General features: G+C 41.6%; 1 protein-coding gene across 3 annotated transcripts in view; it reads right to left on the bottom strand.

Annotated features, from left to right (window-relative positions):
• Positions 1-15,593, bottom strand: part of sfswap (splicing factor SWAP) — a 132,207-nt gene that overhangs the window by 51,807 nt on the left and 64,807 nt on the right. For all 3 annotated transcript variants that reach the window (XM_034709750.1, XM_034709748.1, XM_034709749.1), the window contains exon 14: positions 5,734-5,930. In XM_034709750.1, coding sequence (XP_034565641.1) covers positions 5,734-5,930 — 197 coding nt within the window. The remainder of the gene's footprint in view (positions 1-5,733; positions 5,931-15,593) is intronic.

Genomic DNA, 15,593 nt, shown 5'->3' with positions numbered 1-15,593 from the left:
TGGACTCAACATGACAACATTTATACTTTTCAAGTAATTGATCTTAAACACTTTCAGAAAATTAACAGTAACAAGACTCACATATGCCTTCGAGCCACCAAATGGTATCATAACAATGGTGTATGCTGTTTTGTAATGACACAGCACAATTTTATAATTTATTACAAATGTATTCAAATTATTTCACGGACCCCCACGCTATGGTTCGTGGACCCCCAGGGGTCCCAGGACCCCACTTTGAGAACAACTGAGCTAGAGTACGGTAATTGAGCTCTCAGCCTGCAGAGAAAGTTGTGAGGCACAGACCCCCAAGCTCTCTGCCCGACTCCACTGGTCACACTATAACTTAAATATAAGACTCTTTGAATCAAAAGAGCACTCTACAAGGTTCATGTACCATAAAACATAAACAATATACCCCCGTTTTCTGTGAATGCATGATTATGAAGTGAAGGAGAAAAGATGTGAAAAAAGTTGTGCAGTGTTGCTGTCTTTTCCAGCACAGTGTGCACTCAACTTTCAATGAATGGGGATGTGTTTTGTTAATCAGGTCAGGTCACACGCAGCCATGTTGGAATCATTTTCCAGGACTATCTGTGATTTTCCAGGACATTTGACTTTTTCTCCCATTTTCCAGGTGTTTTCCAGTACTGGAAAACTGGTCAACTGTTTTCCAGGTTTTCCAGGTTTTCCAGGACGTGTGGGAACCCTGAGTGAGCATTTAACAATGCTTCCTCCCGTCTGTAATTCATTCTGTTATCAATGAAACACTGTTAGAGATGATCTTAGTTTCTTTCTGTTTTCACTAAACTTCAAACAAACCAAAAACATGAATAGACAGGGTGTATGATTAGGGGAATTATTCAAAATAGATGATTAAATTATAGGCATGGATGACTGTAGCACTTCAGTTTATGACTCACATTAGTACATTTCCCCCTGGGGGATCAGTAAAGTTCATCTTTTATATTAAATACTGAAATCCCTTTATTTGAAATATGAAAAATGCATAATAACAGTGAATCTGTGATTATTACTCAGAGCTGTAATCGTGCCATTCAAATCTCTAATCGTTGCAATCCTTTGCTCTATGGAGAAGACGCTTACATGCAAATAACTCCCAAGCATTCATGTTTATTTAACAGATGTACACAAAGATGTTAACTCAGCAACCACACATGGTCTCTTCATCTTTAACTGCAGAGTTAAATGCAAACCACTGGATAGTTTAGCCACACACATAAGCTCAACAGACTGTAGGTGTCTGTGAATTCATTTGCACAAAATCAATGAAGAAGCAGGAGAAAAATGCCATCTGATGCAAATGTGTTAAAAATCCCACTCAGACATTAAAATCAAGGCCATTCAGGCATTGGGTTACTGAGCCAACTATAGTAGTGATTTTCCATTTACCGAATCTCTGCTATGATCAAAGAGCTGACAGCAGGTCAACTTTTAAAAGACAAATAGAACAATTGAAGTCCAAAAAGAGACAAAGTCAATGAAATAAACCACTAACCTCAGGGTGGACAGGTTCGGCTGGGGGTGTGGACTTTAAGAATAACATTGAGACAGCTCCATATTTCATCTGTACTCACTAAATATGTGCTTATTTAACCACTAACACTGCTGCATTGGAAGGTGTACTGTATTAGTCAGATATTATGCAACTACATATAATCAAAAAGCCTCATTTCCATGTTATTCTGGACTTTACAAGTTATTTAGAACTTATGTCACGTTGTGGCCTTCACGTGCCGTGTCCACATGGGCAGAGTGGAAGGAGAAAATTAATATGGGCTGGCCTGAACTTGAATCATGACAGAAATCTGCCATGTAAACAGCTGTGAGCCTGCCTGCAGGCGCTCCTCGTATTTAAGGGGAATGAGGAATGAAACTGTGATAGGCTGACTTGATATTACACCCACAGCACACCCTTAAATAATCAAGAGAGCACCTTACTTTGGGCTCAGGTTATGCATTGTGTAGCTAATAATGTAACTTTTAAAATAGACTTACACTCTGCACTTTAAAACATACACAAAAGGTCTCTTAAAAATCTACTGACACATTCAATCTGATGGACATTTGTGTTCAAATGAAGGGTTTGTTTGAATTCTTTTCTATTTCACCAACAGCTTAAAAAAAAAAAAGAATACAAGTTCTTTAAGCATGCTTATTGTTGAGCTCAGCGTCAAACCCTAAAGGTCCATTCTGAGCCAGGAAAAAATTGTGTGTGCGTATGCTATCAAAATGTGCTTACATGGATTATTGCACAGCTAACTACAGTGTGGACTCACACCCTCCCTGGGCTGTGATTTATCACTGCAGCTCAGGGGATTCATGCTTTAAAAGGTGACATATCATGCAAAATGGACTTTTTAATGGTTCTCTACCTGAAATATGTTTCCCTGGCATGTCTACAAACCCCCCGAGAATGAAAAGAATCCATTCTGCCCCTGTTCTGATTTCTCCACCTTTCTGTAAATGTGTGTGAAACGAGCCGTTTCAGACTTCAGTGTTTTTGTTACGTAACAACAATATCCGGTCTGTCACGGAGTCAGAGCTCGGAGCTTGTTCAGCCCATAGACTGTATAAAATACAACTCAACCCCTCCTCCGTTTTTCATTACCTGCACACATGTGTGCTAACAAGGAGCTAAGGAGGGAGGCATGCTAGTTGTAGGCTGTCTTAATAAACACAAAGGTCGGTTTTACTCCCCACGTCTGCAGATCTAGTGGATGATTTTTATCTGTCATGGATTAGTGCTAGCGCTAATTAGCATAGCCACATAGCTATATGTTCATAGCTGTAGCTGTAGCTGTGTACCAAGACACACGTCTACATACTGACAAATAAAACAACAAGAAACACTAAATCTGTGACCAATCGTTCAGAAAGGTCCTGCTGCCTTTCTGGTAGAGGTCGGTTTTACTCCCCACGTCTGCAGATTTGAAGATCTAGTGGATGATTTTTATTTATCATGGATAAGTGCTAGCGCTAGTTAGCATAGCTACATAGCTACATGTTCGTAGCTGTGTACCAAGACACACGTCGACATACTGATAAATAAAACAACAAGAAACACTAAATCTATGACCAATCCTTCAGAAAGGTCCTGCTGCAGGCGCCTCTCCGTCAGGATCAGATTCTGGATCAGATTCAGAGGGTTGAAGTAACGTGATCTCTGAGCAGCCGTGTATATTCAGCCAACATGTAAACATTAGATCAACGTGCTGGAGAGCCGAGGCACATCCACTTCCTGAGGGGGCGTGGTCAGAGAGAAAACAGAGTGTTCTGAGGAGGACTGAAGAAGAGGGTTTTTCAGGCATGCCAAAATCTGATTTCAAAGTGTTTTTTTGAGCATAAACTTTAAAGACATGTTTTGGGGACCTCTTAGACCAATATATATTGATGAAAAAAGCGTGATATGTCCCCTTTAAAGCATGGAGTGTATAAAAAGAAGGATGACGTTGAGAGTGCCTCAAAAGTGAAACCAAAACACCTCTTTTGATGAACTGTAAAACAAGTCACTACGCTAGCCATCTCCATGTTGACAAATATAGAGCAAAATTACATATGGAATCAATTTTTCTCAAACATTACTTCTGTTATTGTAGCAGGTTCTTTTTGTGCTAGCTTGTCACAGTGTTCATTCAGTTTTGATTGGATATTTTAAGCAATCAAAGGGGTTGAACTCCACGACTGACACCTCTGTTGAATGATATGGCTCCTGTGGTGCAGTGTGCATTACAAGTAAAAGCAAAAGAAAGTGTACTAAACACAAACACAAGAGTCTCTGAACTTCTTAGAATAGTTCAGTCTGCTTAAAAGTAGCACAAGAAGCTGTTCTGATGAAGACCACACCGCCCTGAGCACTCTTTACCTTATTATTGTAAAGTTAAATGTTTGCCTCAGTTAGGGGAAAGATACCTACAACGATTTGGTGATTTGTCTTCATGCATACACTACTGTTCAAAAGTTTGGGGTCACCCAGACAATTTCTTGTTTTCCATGAAAACTCACACTTTTATTTATCAAATGAGTTACAAAATGAATAGAAAATATAGTCAAGACATTGAGAATGTTAGAAATAATGATTTTTAGTTGAAATAATAATTTTGTCCTTCAAACTTTGCTTTCATCAAAGAATGCTCCCTTTGCAGAAATTACAGCATTGCAGACCTTTGGCATTCTAGCTGTTTATTTGTTGAGGGAGTCTGAAGAAATTTCACCCCACGCTTCCTGAAGCACCTCCCACAAGTTGGATTGGCTTGATGGGCACTTCTTGCGTACCATACGGTCAAGATGCTCCCACAACAGCTCAATGGGGTTGAGATCTGGTGACTGTGCTGTCCACTCCATTACAGACAGAATACCAGCTGCCTGCTTCTTCCCTAAATAGTTCTTGCATAATCTGGAAGTGTGCTTTGGGTCATTGTCCTGTTGTAGGAGGAAATTGGCTCCAATCAAGTGCTGACCACAGGTTGGACAGTGCTTATGGCATGGCGTTGCAAAATTGAGTGATAGCCTTCATTATTCAAAATCCCTTTTATCTTGTACAAATCTCCCACTTTACCTGCACCAAAGCAGCCCCAGACCATCACATGACCTCCACCATGCTTAACAGATGGCGTCAGACACTCTTCCAGCATCTTTTCACTTGTTCTGCGTCTCACTAATCTTCTTCTGTGTGATCCAAACACCTGAAACTTTGATTCGTCTGTCCATAACACTTTTTTCCAATCTTCCTCTGTCCAATGTCTGTGTTCTTTTACCCATATTAATCTTTTCCTTTTATTGGTCAGTCTCAGATATGGCTTTTTCTTTGCCACTCTGCCTAGAAGGCCAGCATCCCGGAGTCACCTCTTCACTGTAGACGTTGACACTGGCGTTTTGCGGGTACCATTTAATGAAGCTGCCAGTTCAGGACCTGTGAGGCGTCTATTTCTCAAACTAGAGACTCTACTGTACTTGTCTTCTTGTTCAGTTGTGCACCGGGGCCTCTCACTTCTCTTTCTGCTCTGGTTAGAGCCTGTTTGTGCTGTTCTCTGAAGGGAGTAGTACACATCGTTGTAGGAAATGTTCAGTTTCTTGGAAATTTCTCGCATGGAATATCCTTCATTTCTAAGAACAAGAATAGACTGTGGAGTTTCATATGAAAGTTCTCTTTTTCTGGCCATTCTGAGAGTATAATGGAACCCACAAATGTGATGCTCCAGATACTCAACTAGCTCAAAGAAAGGCCAGTTTTACAGCTTCTCTAACCAGCAAAACCGTTTTCAGCTGTGCTAACGTAACTACACAAGGGTTTTCAAGATGTTTCTAATCATCCATTAGGTTTCTAACGCGATTAGCAAACACAATGTACCATTAGAACACTGGAGTGATGGTTGCTGTAAATGGGCCTCTATACACCTATGTAGATATTCCATTAAAAACCAGACGTTTGCAGCTAGAATAGTCATTTACCGCATTAACAATGTATAGAGTGTATTTCTGATTAATTTAATGTTATCTTCATTGAAAAAAACAGTGCTTTTCTTTCAAAAATAAGGACATTTCTAAGTGACCCCAAACTTTTGAACGGTAGTGTATGTTCTGATTTCAGCTCTACTTCTGCAGCTCTTTACATGATACAGTATGAAACGTAGTGCTTGTTCCAACATGTGAACATGCATAAACACATGGCATATTAATGACCAGCTTTTGTCAACCACGCACATACTGTACCTCTAGCTGTGCGGATGAATCTAGCTCAGCTCTCTTGGCGTCGGTCTCTCCCGGTAAGGGGGTTCGGAGAGTCTGGAGGAAGAGTGCTGCTTTCCTCTTCCTCTCCGCCTGTAGCTGTTTCTCCTTGGACTCCTTAGACGCCTGGGCCAGCTTCTCCCTGGCAGCAGCTGCAAGGCGATCCTCCAGTTTCTGCTTGGCTGAGGGCAGACAGATGAGAAGGTGGAATTAGAAAAGTGGGTTGTATAAAAATTGCACACATTGTACCTGTTTGATTCGACCATCATTACATAAAGCGCTACTAAAACAATGTGAGGGAGGAGATAATGACTGAAAAGACAGCGCAAAGGTTGGAAGAGAGTTTTAGCTTGCTTTTCATTTGACATGGTCTTTCCTGACAGCCAGTGAATGGTATTTGGAATGGAGATAATTCAAAGAGAGGGAGGACAGTCGTGGTTGGACACATTTAGAGCAAAACATAAAACAAAGAAAGAGACAGGCAGGATGAGAATTTAAAGGTGAAGAAGAACTAAAGAAATTAAAAAGTAATTTTCTGCTCTTACTTTCACGTCTAACTAAGAAGATGTCTGGCAGTTTCTCTATCTTCAACCGCTGCTGATTGACAAAGTTTCTGCTCTCGATGATAAGGCCTGACTAACTCCCAAGTGATAGGTAATTTTATGCAATTCAAGGTTGGTACAGAAAAACGCAGTGTAGGAGGGAAGATGTGGGTGGAGGAGTGAGACGTGTGAGTGAAATTGGGGGTGGGAGAAATGTACAGGCTTGAGAGATGAGGAGAGGAGATAAAGTGACACAGACGGGTAGAGGATAGAAAGGTAAAGACAGCATAAGAATGAGATTGGGCTCAGAGAGCAACAGGATGAGTGAGACGGAGAAAACAAGACAAGACAGTGGAGTACAAAGCAAATGCTTGTGGAAAACAAGTTTAAGTTATGCAACCGCTGGGGCTGCTGTTATCTCTTCCGGATTAAAAATAGGCTGGCTGCCGAGGCAAATCATATTTGAGTAGAGTGTGAACAATAGTTGAGCGGAGAAGAATCCATCTCTACTCCAGGCAGTGACACAGTAGCTACACAGTCCTCGCCAGGATGAGTTTGAGTATATTATTTAGATTAATTTGGAACAATGCATCACCAAGGACAATCTTTCTTCTCTCTTGACATGTAAGTTTATAGAGTAAGTCATTAAATAATGCATATCAATTAAAACAGAGGCTCCTAAAGGGAATGTAGAGCTGGAACAGTAATGATGAAACTGCAATATGCAGCAAATGACAGGCTGGTTTGGCAAACTTTGCCAGTTTCAGAACTTATTGCCATTAAATAAAGAAGTGAGTCACAGCAGAGCTTCTTATTTCTGTCTATCAACCTAATGTATGACCATATAGAAGCCTGCATTGGTTGTTGGCCCAGTAATGACTGCGCTAATTATTTACATTGAGCATATTAGTGTTTAAAGTGTATTGGTGTGAGTCAAATAGGGGGTAATGATCGGGGTGGGTGTGTTTCCTGTAAACTTGGATGTTGAGTCTGTTCCCTCTAACATCTTCCCGGGTGAACTTGATGTTACCGTCTACAGAGTTAGTGTAGATTTTCAACAAGCATAACACTCGGGTACATTTCAAGCCTGCCAACACACAGACAGAAACGGGTTCATCCCAAAGACAAAACACCGCAGCACAAACAGAGGAAGGTAGTTTACGCCATGCAGTGCAATGAAGACTGCAGGGAACTGTACACTGGTGAAACTAAGCAACCTCTCATGACCCAGCACAGGAGAACCAGCTCTTATGGACTGTTTCTCAAGGATGAGGGACACTCCTTTGAGGACGGCAATGTTCAGATTCTGGACAAAGAAGACTGTAGGTATGAAAGAGGGGTGAAGGAATCCATGGATGTTAAGCTTTAAAAACCTTCTCTTAAAGCTGGGGTTGGTAGTCAGATTAAATCCACTTTTTGTCATACTGGTTAAAATGATCTGTATGTCCTGATGGCAATCAATACATAATGTGCTCTTAAAAAAAGAGGGAAAAAAAGCCTCTATCTACAGCCGGAGTAAACCTGGGAAAACACCAACCAATCACCGTCATTAGGGTCCCAAAATTTTAAACCAATCAAATCCCATTCTGCCGTTCTGCCCGCCTCCTGCGCGTACATTTCCCCGGCGTTCACTCCCCGTCTCCTGCCTCTGCTTCCCCTGACTCTATTTACTGCCCCTCTTGCTTGACCTCGGGCCTGTCCCCTCTGACCCGATGAGGTGCTTTGCTCAGGACTGTAGTCTGGATCAGAGTCTAAAAGGCTCTCACCACGGGGGCTCTGACAAGTAGGGGTGACCCCAAATAGGCGAATATTCAACGATTGGTTCTAACGAGCCTTAGTCCACTGCCAATCTCATAGTTGAATATTTGCATATGAAACGTGGATCATTCCATTCAAACCATGGGGGTGCTCAATGTCTAATTTTACATTATTTTCCTGTTTCCTGTAAAAATAGTGTCTCATATATCCTATTTTGATATAAATATAGACTTATTTAATGTAATTCTGAGAACAGCTCTTGAAGTGTTAAATCTCCTTAAAATGGTAATTAAATCTCCCCTGGTAATTAAAGGTGGACTCTCCCATTTAGCGGGGACCTGTGGAGCAGACGTACCTCAGCTGGTCTTTAAATCTTTCTACGTTCATGGCAGCTCAAAATGTCAGGAAATAAAACTTCAGTTGATCCTAAAAACTAGTGATGAAGATGAGGAGCAGCTGTACAGGGCCAAAAGAACCAGGAGGGATACCCAAAACTGTCCGAAGCCTCAAAAACAATCCACAGCATCCCATCCACCTCCACACCATCAGAGAGGATATTCTCAAAGACAGGATTTACAGTCAACAAAGCAAGGAGCGCACTTCTGCCCGTACACACGATGGTTTTCCTCACGTACAATTTGAAAAGAATCAAGCAGACAAAGACGAGATGAAAGACTGTTTTAAAAGGTTCTGTTAAGAGATTTAAAAACCCTTTAGCTGGTTCAGGTCTGATTTTGAACATTATACAAATGTTTAGCCTTAAGTTGGACAAACTACCCTCCACAGTGCTGCTCTCCTCTGTGTGAACACTGTTTAAATATCTCCTGATTCCTTACTCTATAACGGCGCGTTGTTCCATGTTTAATGGATGGTGGCCTTATTTGAGTTTTCTCTCCTTCATCACCTCGTTGTTTTTGCAATATAGATTTAAAAAATCTAAGTTTTACATTGATAATATTCTGTTGTCCCTTTTACTTTAAGCTATGAGTCTCTTAATTGTAAAGGGTTATGTGTAATATTGTCATGCGGTCACCATCATGCAGACTTTGGGTCAATAAGGAAAAACAACAAACATTCCACTATTAGTCGACTATGGGCAAAATCTGATGGATCAGATTCGACTAAGCAAATCCTCAGTCGGGCTCACCCCTAATCTACAGCCAGAGTAAACCTGGGAAAACACCAACCAATCACCGTCATTTGGGTCCCAACATTTTAAACCAATCAAATCCTGTCCTGACGTTCTGCCCGCCTCCTGCACATACATTTCCCCAGCGTTTACTCCCCGTCTCCTGCCTCTGCTTCCCCTGACTCTACTGACTGCCCCACTCGCTCGACCTCGGGCCTGTCCCCTCTGACCCGATGAGGTGCTTTGCTCAGGACTGTAGTCCGGATCAGAGTCTAAAAAGCTCTCACCACGGGGCTCTGACAAGCAGAAGAATTAATGACATTCAGTAAGTCCTACAGAAAATGTAGATGTATTGTAGCGTTAGTTTGGACGCTGTAGGGATGACGAGCCAACCACGCCAACCAACAAAACAACATCAATGTTTGAATGAATGAAGAACTTCTCCTCTTGTCTCTCCTCTCTCCAGCTCACACACTCTACACCTCTCCTGATGCCTTCACTGACCGTCAACACTGTAGGAATTAAGAACATCTCCACTGAGCACGTTTAACAAACAGTAGAGCTGTTACAGTATTATATATATGTTATAACTTTTCTCCTGATATCGTGTCACCATGACAACTGGATAATGCTAGCATGACAGTTGTGAGTGCTAACAGCAGCCATGTTTGTGTTTTTAACTTTCACTGTGATAATGTTTTTGAATCAGTCACCATCATATGGTCGCAAGTCAGCGGCGCTCGTGCATGTGAGCGGGGGCGTCGTCTTGGAGGAGCTCCGAGGGGAGGGGGGGGTTAGACAGAGTCATGAGGGAATGCTACATTCAAATTCATGCTAGTTTTCTGAGACTACCAACCCCAGCTTTAACAGAGGTGGTGGCCTAAGACGCCACTTTTCTCCAACATACAGTATAATGCAGTTTTGAATTCTGTCTCCAAACAAGTGGGTCACACTCACACCAGAAATCATGCAACCCCGACAAGACAACCCACAGACAACTGAAGACCTTATCGACTCTCACCGCCAAATTCCACCGGATCTGTGTCCATCCCGTCTCTGATCCGTCACAGCACCAGATCTCATAGGTTTCTATTCTAGTCAATGTGTTAACTTCCACTGGATTCACTCCGTTGTGATCAGATACCCAAGACTTCTATTTCTGCCGGATGCCGGAGCACAATGCATCAATCTCAACAGAGAAGATCGAGTGGGACAGGAAGTCAGGCACCAAAACATCCAGTTAATTTTCAGAAAAAAACACTCTGTTATCACCAAATCGATTTTCACTTAACTACAACAACAAACTGTAAGAACTTCACGGTCTTTGTTCCCTTGGTTCCTTGTTATTTTGTCTACCCTGTCACTTGGTCAACCCCCTTCCTGTATAACAAAAAAACAACTGAAGAAGCATTTTGGAGGAGAGGAGAAACGTCTTCAAGAGCAAGCTTTGAATTGTGACAGTAGTTCTCCATAGTAGATCTCCAGCAGGTGCTAAAATGAGGTGCAAAGATGTGGTTCTAAAGCGTTTCCTTTTTCAAAGAAGCACATGGCGACAATGCATTTAAGGGCTGTGTGATAGTACAAAGAGGGTTCAGAGATATGGTAAAGGATGAGTATTTTTCATTCCCAATAAAAGAAGGAAAAAAAACCCTGCATTCTCTGGTACTTTGGCTGTGCAGCTCAGAGACTGGTGTAGTTGATGAACAGGATATGAGAGTTAGAAATGTAACAGCTAGAACACTGGAGGTTGTGATATTGTTATTAGATCATGTGATTATTTTGATGGTGAGTGTGATACACAGTAAACAGATTCACGTGAAAAACCCTGTCAACGTGTGTGTGAATGTGTGATGATTCTCATGACAGATACAGATGTCCTGGCAAAATCTGGTCTAAAGACAGAGGTTTAATGACTTCTAAAAAAACATGTTAAAAAATGTCCCCAGTTTTCATCATCATTTCAATGGAGGCCATAGTTGTCTTAGAGAGATCACTGGGTAGCTGTTTTACAGTTAAAAGAGGGAGCTGTGACACCATTGACGGCATGGAGAGCATAAAAAGAAGGGCGACATCACAGCCCTCCAGAAGTGAAGCCAACATTTGTAGCGCTCCTTTTGGTGTCAGTGGTATAAGGTCATAAAGCCACCTTCTTTTAACAACGGTGGGACATGGGTCGAACTAGAAAATGTAAATACATGGCAGATATCTTTTTCCTAACATGACTTCTGTCAAAGCAGGCAGCTGTTAGCATGCTAATTTATGTGCAAGATTTCATTTTCCTGAAAAGATAAGTTTGAACTTGTTATTTGATGTTAAACAGACAGGATATGACATCATAATTGACAGGGTTGTTGTCAGATTTCAGCTCCTCCCACAGAAGAATCTGCTCTGCCGTGGACTGTACCCACCTGAGGGAACTTTGCTGTTCCATCAGCAAGTTGTAATTGTGCTTTGGCTACATTGGAGGCGTGACGTCAATACATCTACTGTGAAGCGTTTATAGCAGGGGTGTCAAACTCATTCAGTTCAGGGGCCACATACGGCCCAATTAGATCTCAAGTGGGCCGGACCAGTAAAATCATGACATACTAACCTATAAAGAAGGTCAACTCTAAATGTGTCCTTTCTGTTAGTGCAAAAAAGTACATTCTGAAAATGTTCACATTAAGTCTTTTTAGAAAAACAGCTATTGGGGCGCTGGTGGCCTAGTGGTCTAAGCGCCCCACATACAGAGGCTACAATCCTCGTCGCAGGGGTCGCCGCTTCGATTCCCGATTGGTTGACCATTTCCTGCATGTCTTCCCCTGCTCTCTACTCCCCATATTTCCTGTCTCTCTTCAGCTGTCTTATGGAATAAAGGCAAAAAGCCCCAAAAATATAAGTTTAAAAAAAACAACGGCTATTGTATTTTCGCCATGATGAGTCTCATAGTGGGGCCGAATATTATATATAATATCATATAATATAAAGTTGACTATTATGGACCCCCCCTGCTCCAGCATGAACAGTTTGCTTGCTGTATTAGGGGTGCAGTGCTAGTACCATAGTGACGGAGCGCACCTTTGACGTACACACACGTGTGGTAAGCACGCGCACGATATGTGGCTCCTTTTATCGAAAAAGCTGGATCCACCGCTCCTGCTGTTACAAGTTTACATTTAAAACTGAAACAGCAGTTACCTTTATTGAAATATTGAAGTTAATGTCTTCTCTGTCATTTTTTCACTTTTGGAAGTCATCCATGGGCCGGATTGGAACCTCTGGCGGGCCGTTTTTGGCCCGCGGGCCGTATGTTTGACACCCCTGGTTTATAGTGACCTAAAAGATTCATGTACTTATTTCTGGAAACCCATTCAGTGTATGTGGCACTTTTCCAGGCCATCAATAGAGATTAGGGTTCTGCTGTCTGCCACAGATTCTCCTGTTATCTGATCAAGTTAGGCCTGCTGACTGACAGCCACTTTGCCACACAGCAAAGCCAATACAGTCAGCTATTTATTAGGCTTTTCCAGCCTCTTTCTCTGGCCGTCTGTCAGCTCAGAGAAAGAGCATTACGCTCTGATTCTGTTTCACTGAACCCTAAACGGGACCTGTCAGCCCCTTGATGCTGAAAAGTGGCACAATTGTCTTAACTGTCTCTCTGCCCATCTTTCCAGGCAAACAGTCTGAGGGAGATTGCTGCACATTGACTCTGTCCTTTGAGATATCATGATATCACATGTCTCTGCAAGGTAGTCCCATGCCAGGGAAATACAGGATGGGTAGACATTTAGCAAATATATAAAAAGATGTTTAGTAATTCTTTTAGAGCATGTATGTACCTACAACACTTAAATTATCCAACCATAAGGGAGAACTATAACTTCTTCTACACTTTCTTTCCAAGTGTTTTTGTACACACCTTTAACTTTCAAGACTCTGCTCACCTCCTTCATCATCAGTATGTGAAGGGTGTAAAAGTATGACAAGGTTCAATGAATCAACTTCAAGTGTAAGAGTTTCAAGCTTTCTGTTAAAAAGTGCATGACTTCTGAAATGTATAGCCACTGATTTATATGAATATATGAATATTTCAAAGCACTGACTTCAACCTTGAAAATAAAAATGCCAACATGCACGAGGCAGAAGTAGTGCATATTTCTCCATCCCTTACGCAGGAACAGCTTGTTTAAAAAAGTGGTTAAGATCACCGTGTTATTGGATTCATACAATAAAGGCCCTACAACTCTGTATCAGAGAAAATAAAGAGTAAACCTCTGGCAGACAGAGTTATTTTCATGGCTGTGTGCATCCTGACCATATAACCGTGTCGGTTTTTCTCTGTGCAAAGTCTTGATATATTACTTTGCTTCCAAAAAGACTGAGGAGAGCCCATTCGGTAATACTACAACTACGACTGAACAAAGGTGGAACAAAAATAGGAGAATCTATCTCAATAACGTCTTGGGGGAGAAGTATGACTTCTGTTTGCTGTACTACATGGCTTTTCTCTCACTGCAGGGTACACCCTCTTGAGGGAATTTATAATTGAGACTCAATGGATTTATTCATCCCCTCTTGTTTTTCCTCCAATTCTAACCCCTCTGTGAAAATAACAGCACACTAGTGGGGGGGCCAGAGGTGTCTTGTAAGCATTTCTACTTGTATGCTGATGCTGAGGTAACGAATGAAACTCTCCAGCATGAAGCTGAGGGGGGACCAAAAAAGAGCTTTGTCATGACCATCATCAAACGCTCTATTAACATTCTGTCAATGTCACGAGAAGAATAAGGACACGTATCTGAATCTATAAAACTGAAAGAGGCTGCATTTCCACAGAAGGATGTTTCCACAGGGACTGAGACCTTTGCAGAAACTCAGTGCATTTCCACCACAAGGGCCGGAGTTGAAATGAAGTCCCAGGGAGTGCTAGAGGTATCTCCTTCTACATGCAGGGACTTTTGGGAAATGGTCTTCAGTGCTTAAAGGTGACATATCATGCAAAATGGACTTTTTAATGGTTCTCTACCTGAAATATGTGTCCCTGGCATGTCTACAAACCCCCCCAGAATGAAAAGAATCCATTCTGCCCCTGTTTTGATTTCTCCACCTTTCTGTAAATGTGTGTGAAACGAGCCGTTTCAGACTTCCGTGTTTTTGTTACGTAACAACAATATCCGGTCTGTCACAGAGTCAGAGCTCGGAGCTTGTTCAGCCCATAGACTGTATAAAATAATACTGAATCCCTCCTCCGTTTTTCATTACCTGCACACATGTGTGCTAACAAGGAGCTTAGGAGGGAGGCATGCTAGTTGTAGGCTGTCTTAATAAACACAAAGGTCGGTTTTACTCCCCACGTCTGCAGATTTGAAGATCTAGTGGATGATTTTTATTTATCATGGATAAGTGCTAGCGCTAGTTAGCATAGCCACATAGCTACATGTTTGTAGCTGTGTACCAAGACACACGTTGACATACTGACAAATAAAACAACAAGAAACACAGAATCTGTGACCAATCCTTCAGAAAGGTCCTGCTGCAGGCGCCTCTCCGTCAGGATCAGATTCAGAGGGTTGAAGTAACGTGATCTCTGAGCAGCCATGTATATTCAGCCAACATGTAAACATTAGATCAACGTGCTGGACAGCCGATACACATCCACTTCCTGAGGGGGCGTGGTCAGAGGGAAAACAGAGTGTTCTGAGGAGGACTGAAGAAGAGGGTTTTTTTGAGCATAAACTTTAAAGACATGGTTTGGGGACCTCTTAGACCAATATATATTGATGAAAAAAGCGTGACATGTCACCTTTAACATTTCGGGTTGCTTTAGTAAAGATGACACTTTAGTAGTAGATGTATTTGGCAACTCTTCAGTGGACTTTTGATCATGTTTGAAACCCAGATGGGGCTGAAGTAGGAATGCAAATTGTACGATTTCTCTGTGAATGAGTTTTGGAAATGTAACCAATCAATTATCAATAACTCATTTTTAAAAAAGGAAAAGAAAAGCGTAGATATTTTCAGTGACAAAAACAATAACAAATGTGTTGAATTCTGAAGATCAACATGCAGCAAAGGCTCACTTTAGTAATCTCAGCAGACATAAAGTCATACAGAGCGAGGGTAAAACTATTACATGTGGATTTGCTGCAACAAAAGAACTGAACAGTAAAATATGTCAGACTCCTAGTGTCCACTTTTCTTCCTACTTGTTCAAACTTGAAAAATAAAATAAGCATCAGGAGTGAAGTCAGTCAAGCAGCGGTAGACAACACATATAGAGAAGGCACTGATGTCACTGGTCTGCAGACTCACTAGTGTTCCAGCTTTGCCAGTCTGGGAAATCTCTCTGCATTGACTTTACATCAGTCTGTTGACTTTATATCCAAAGATAAGATAAGATAATCCTTTATTCATCCCCCAAAGGGAAAATTCAT

The sequence above is a fragment of the Notolabrus celidotus genome, chromosome 19, assembly GCF_009762535.1.
Source record: "Notolabrus celidotus isolate fNotCel1 chromosome 19, fNotCel1.pri, whole genome shotgun sequence".
In the NCBI taxonomy this organism is placed as follows: Eukaryota; Metazoa; Chordata; class Actinopteri; order Labriformes; family Labridae; genus Notolabrus; species Notolabrus celidotus.
The sequence above is the reverse complement of the archived record's forward strand: the minus strand, read 5'-3'. Positions and strand labels throughout refer to the sequence as shown.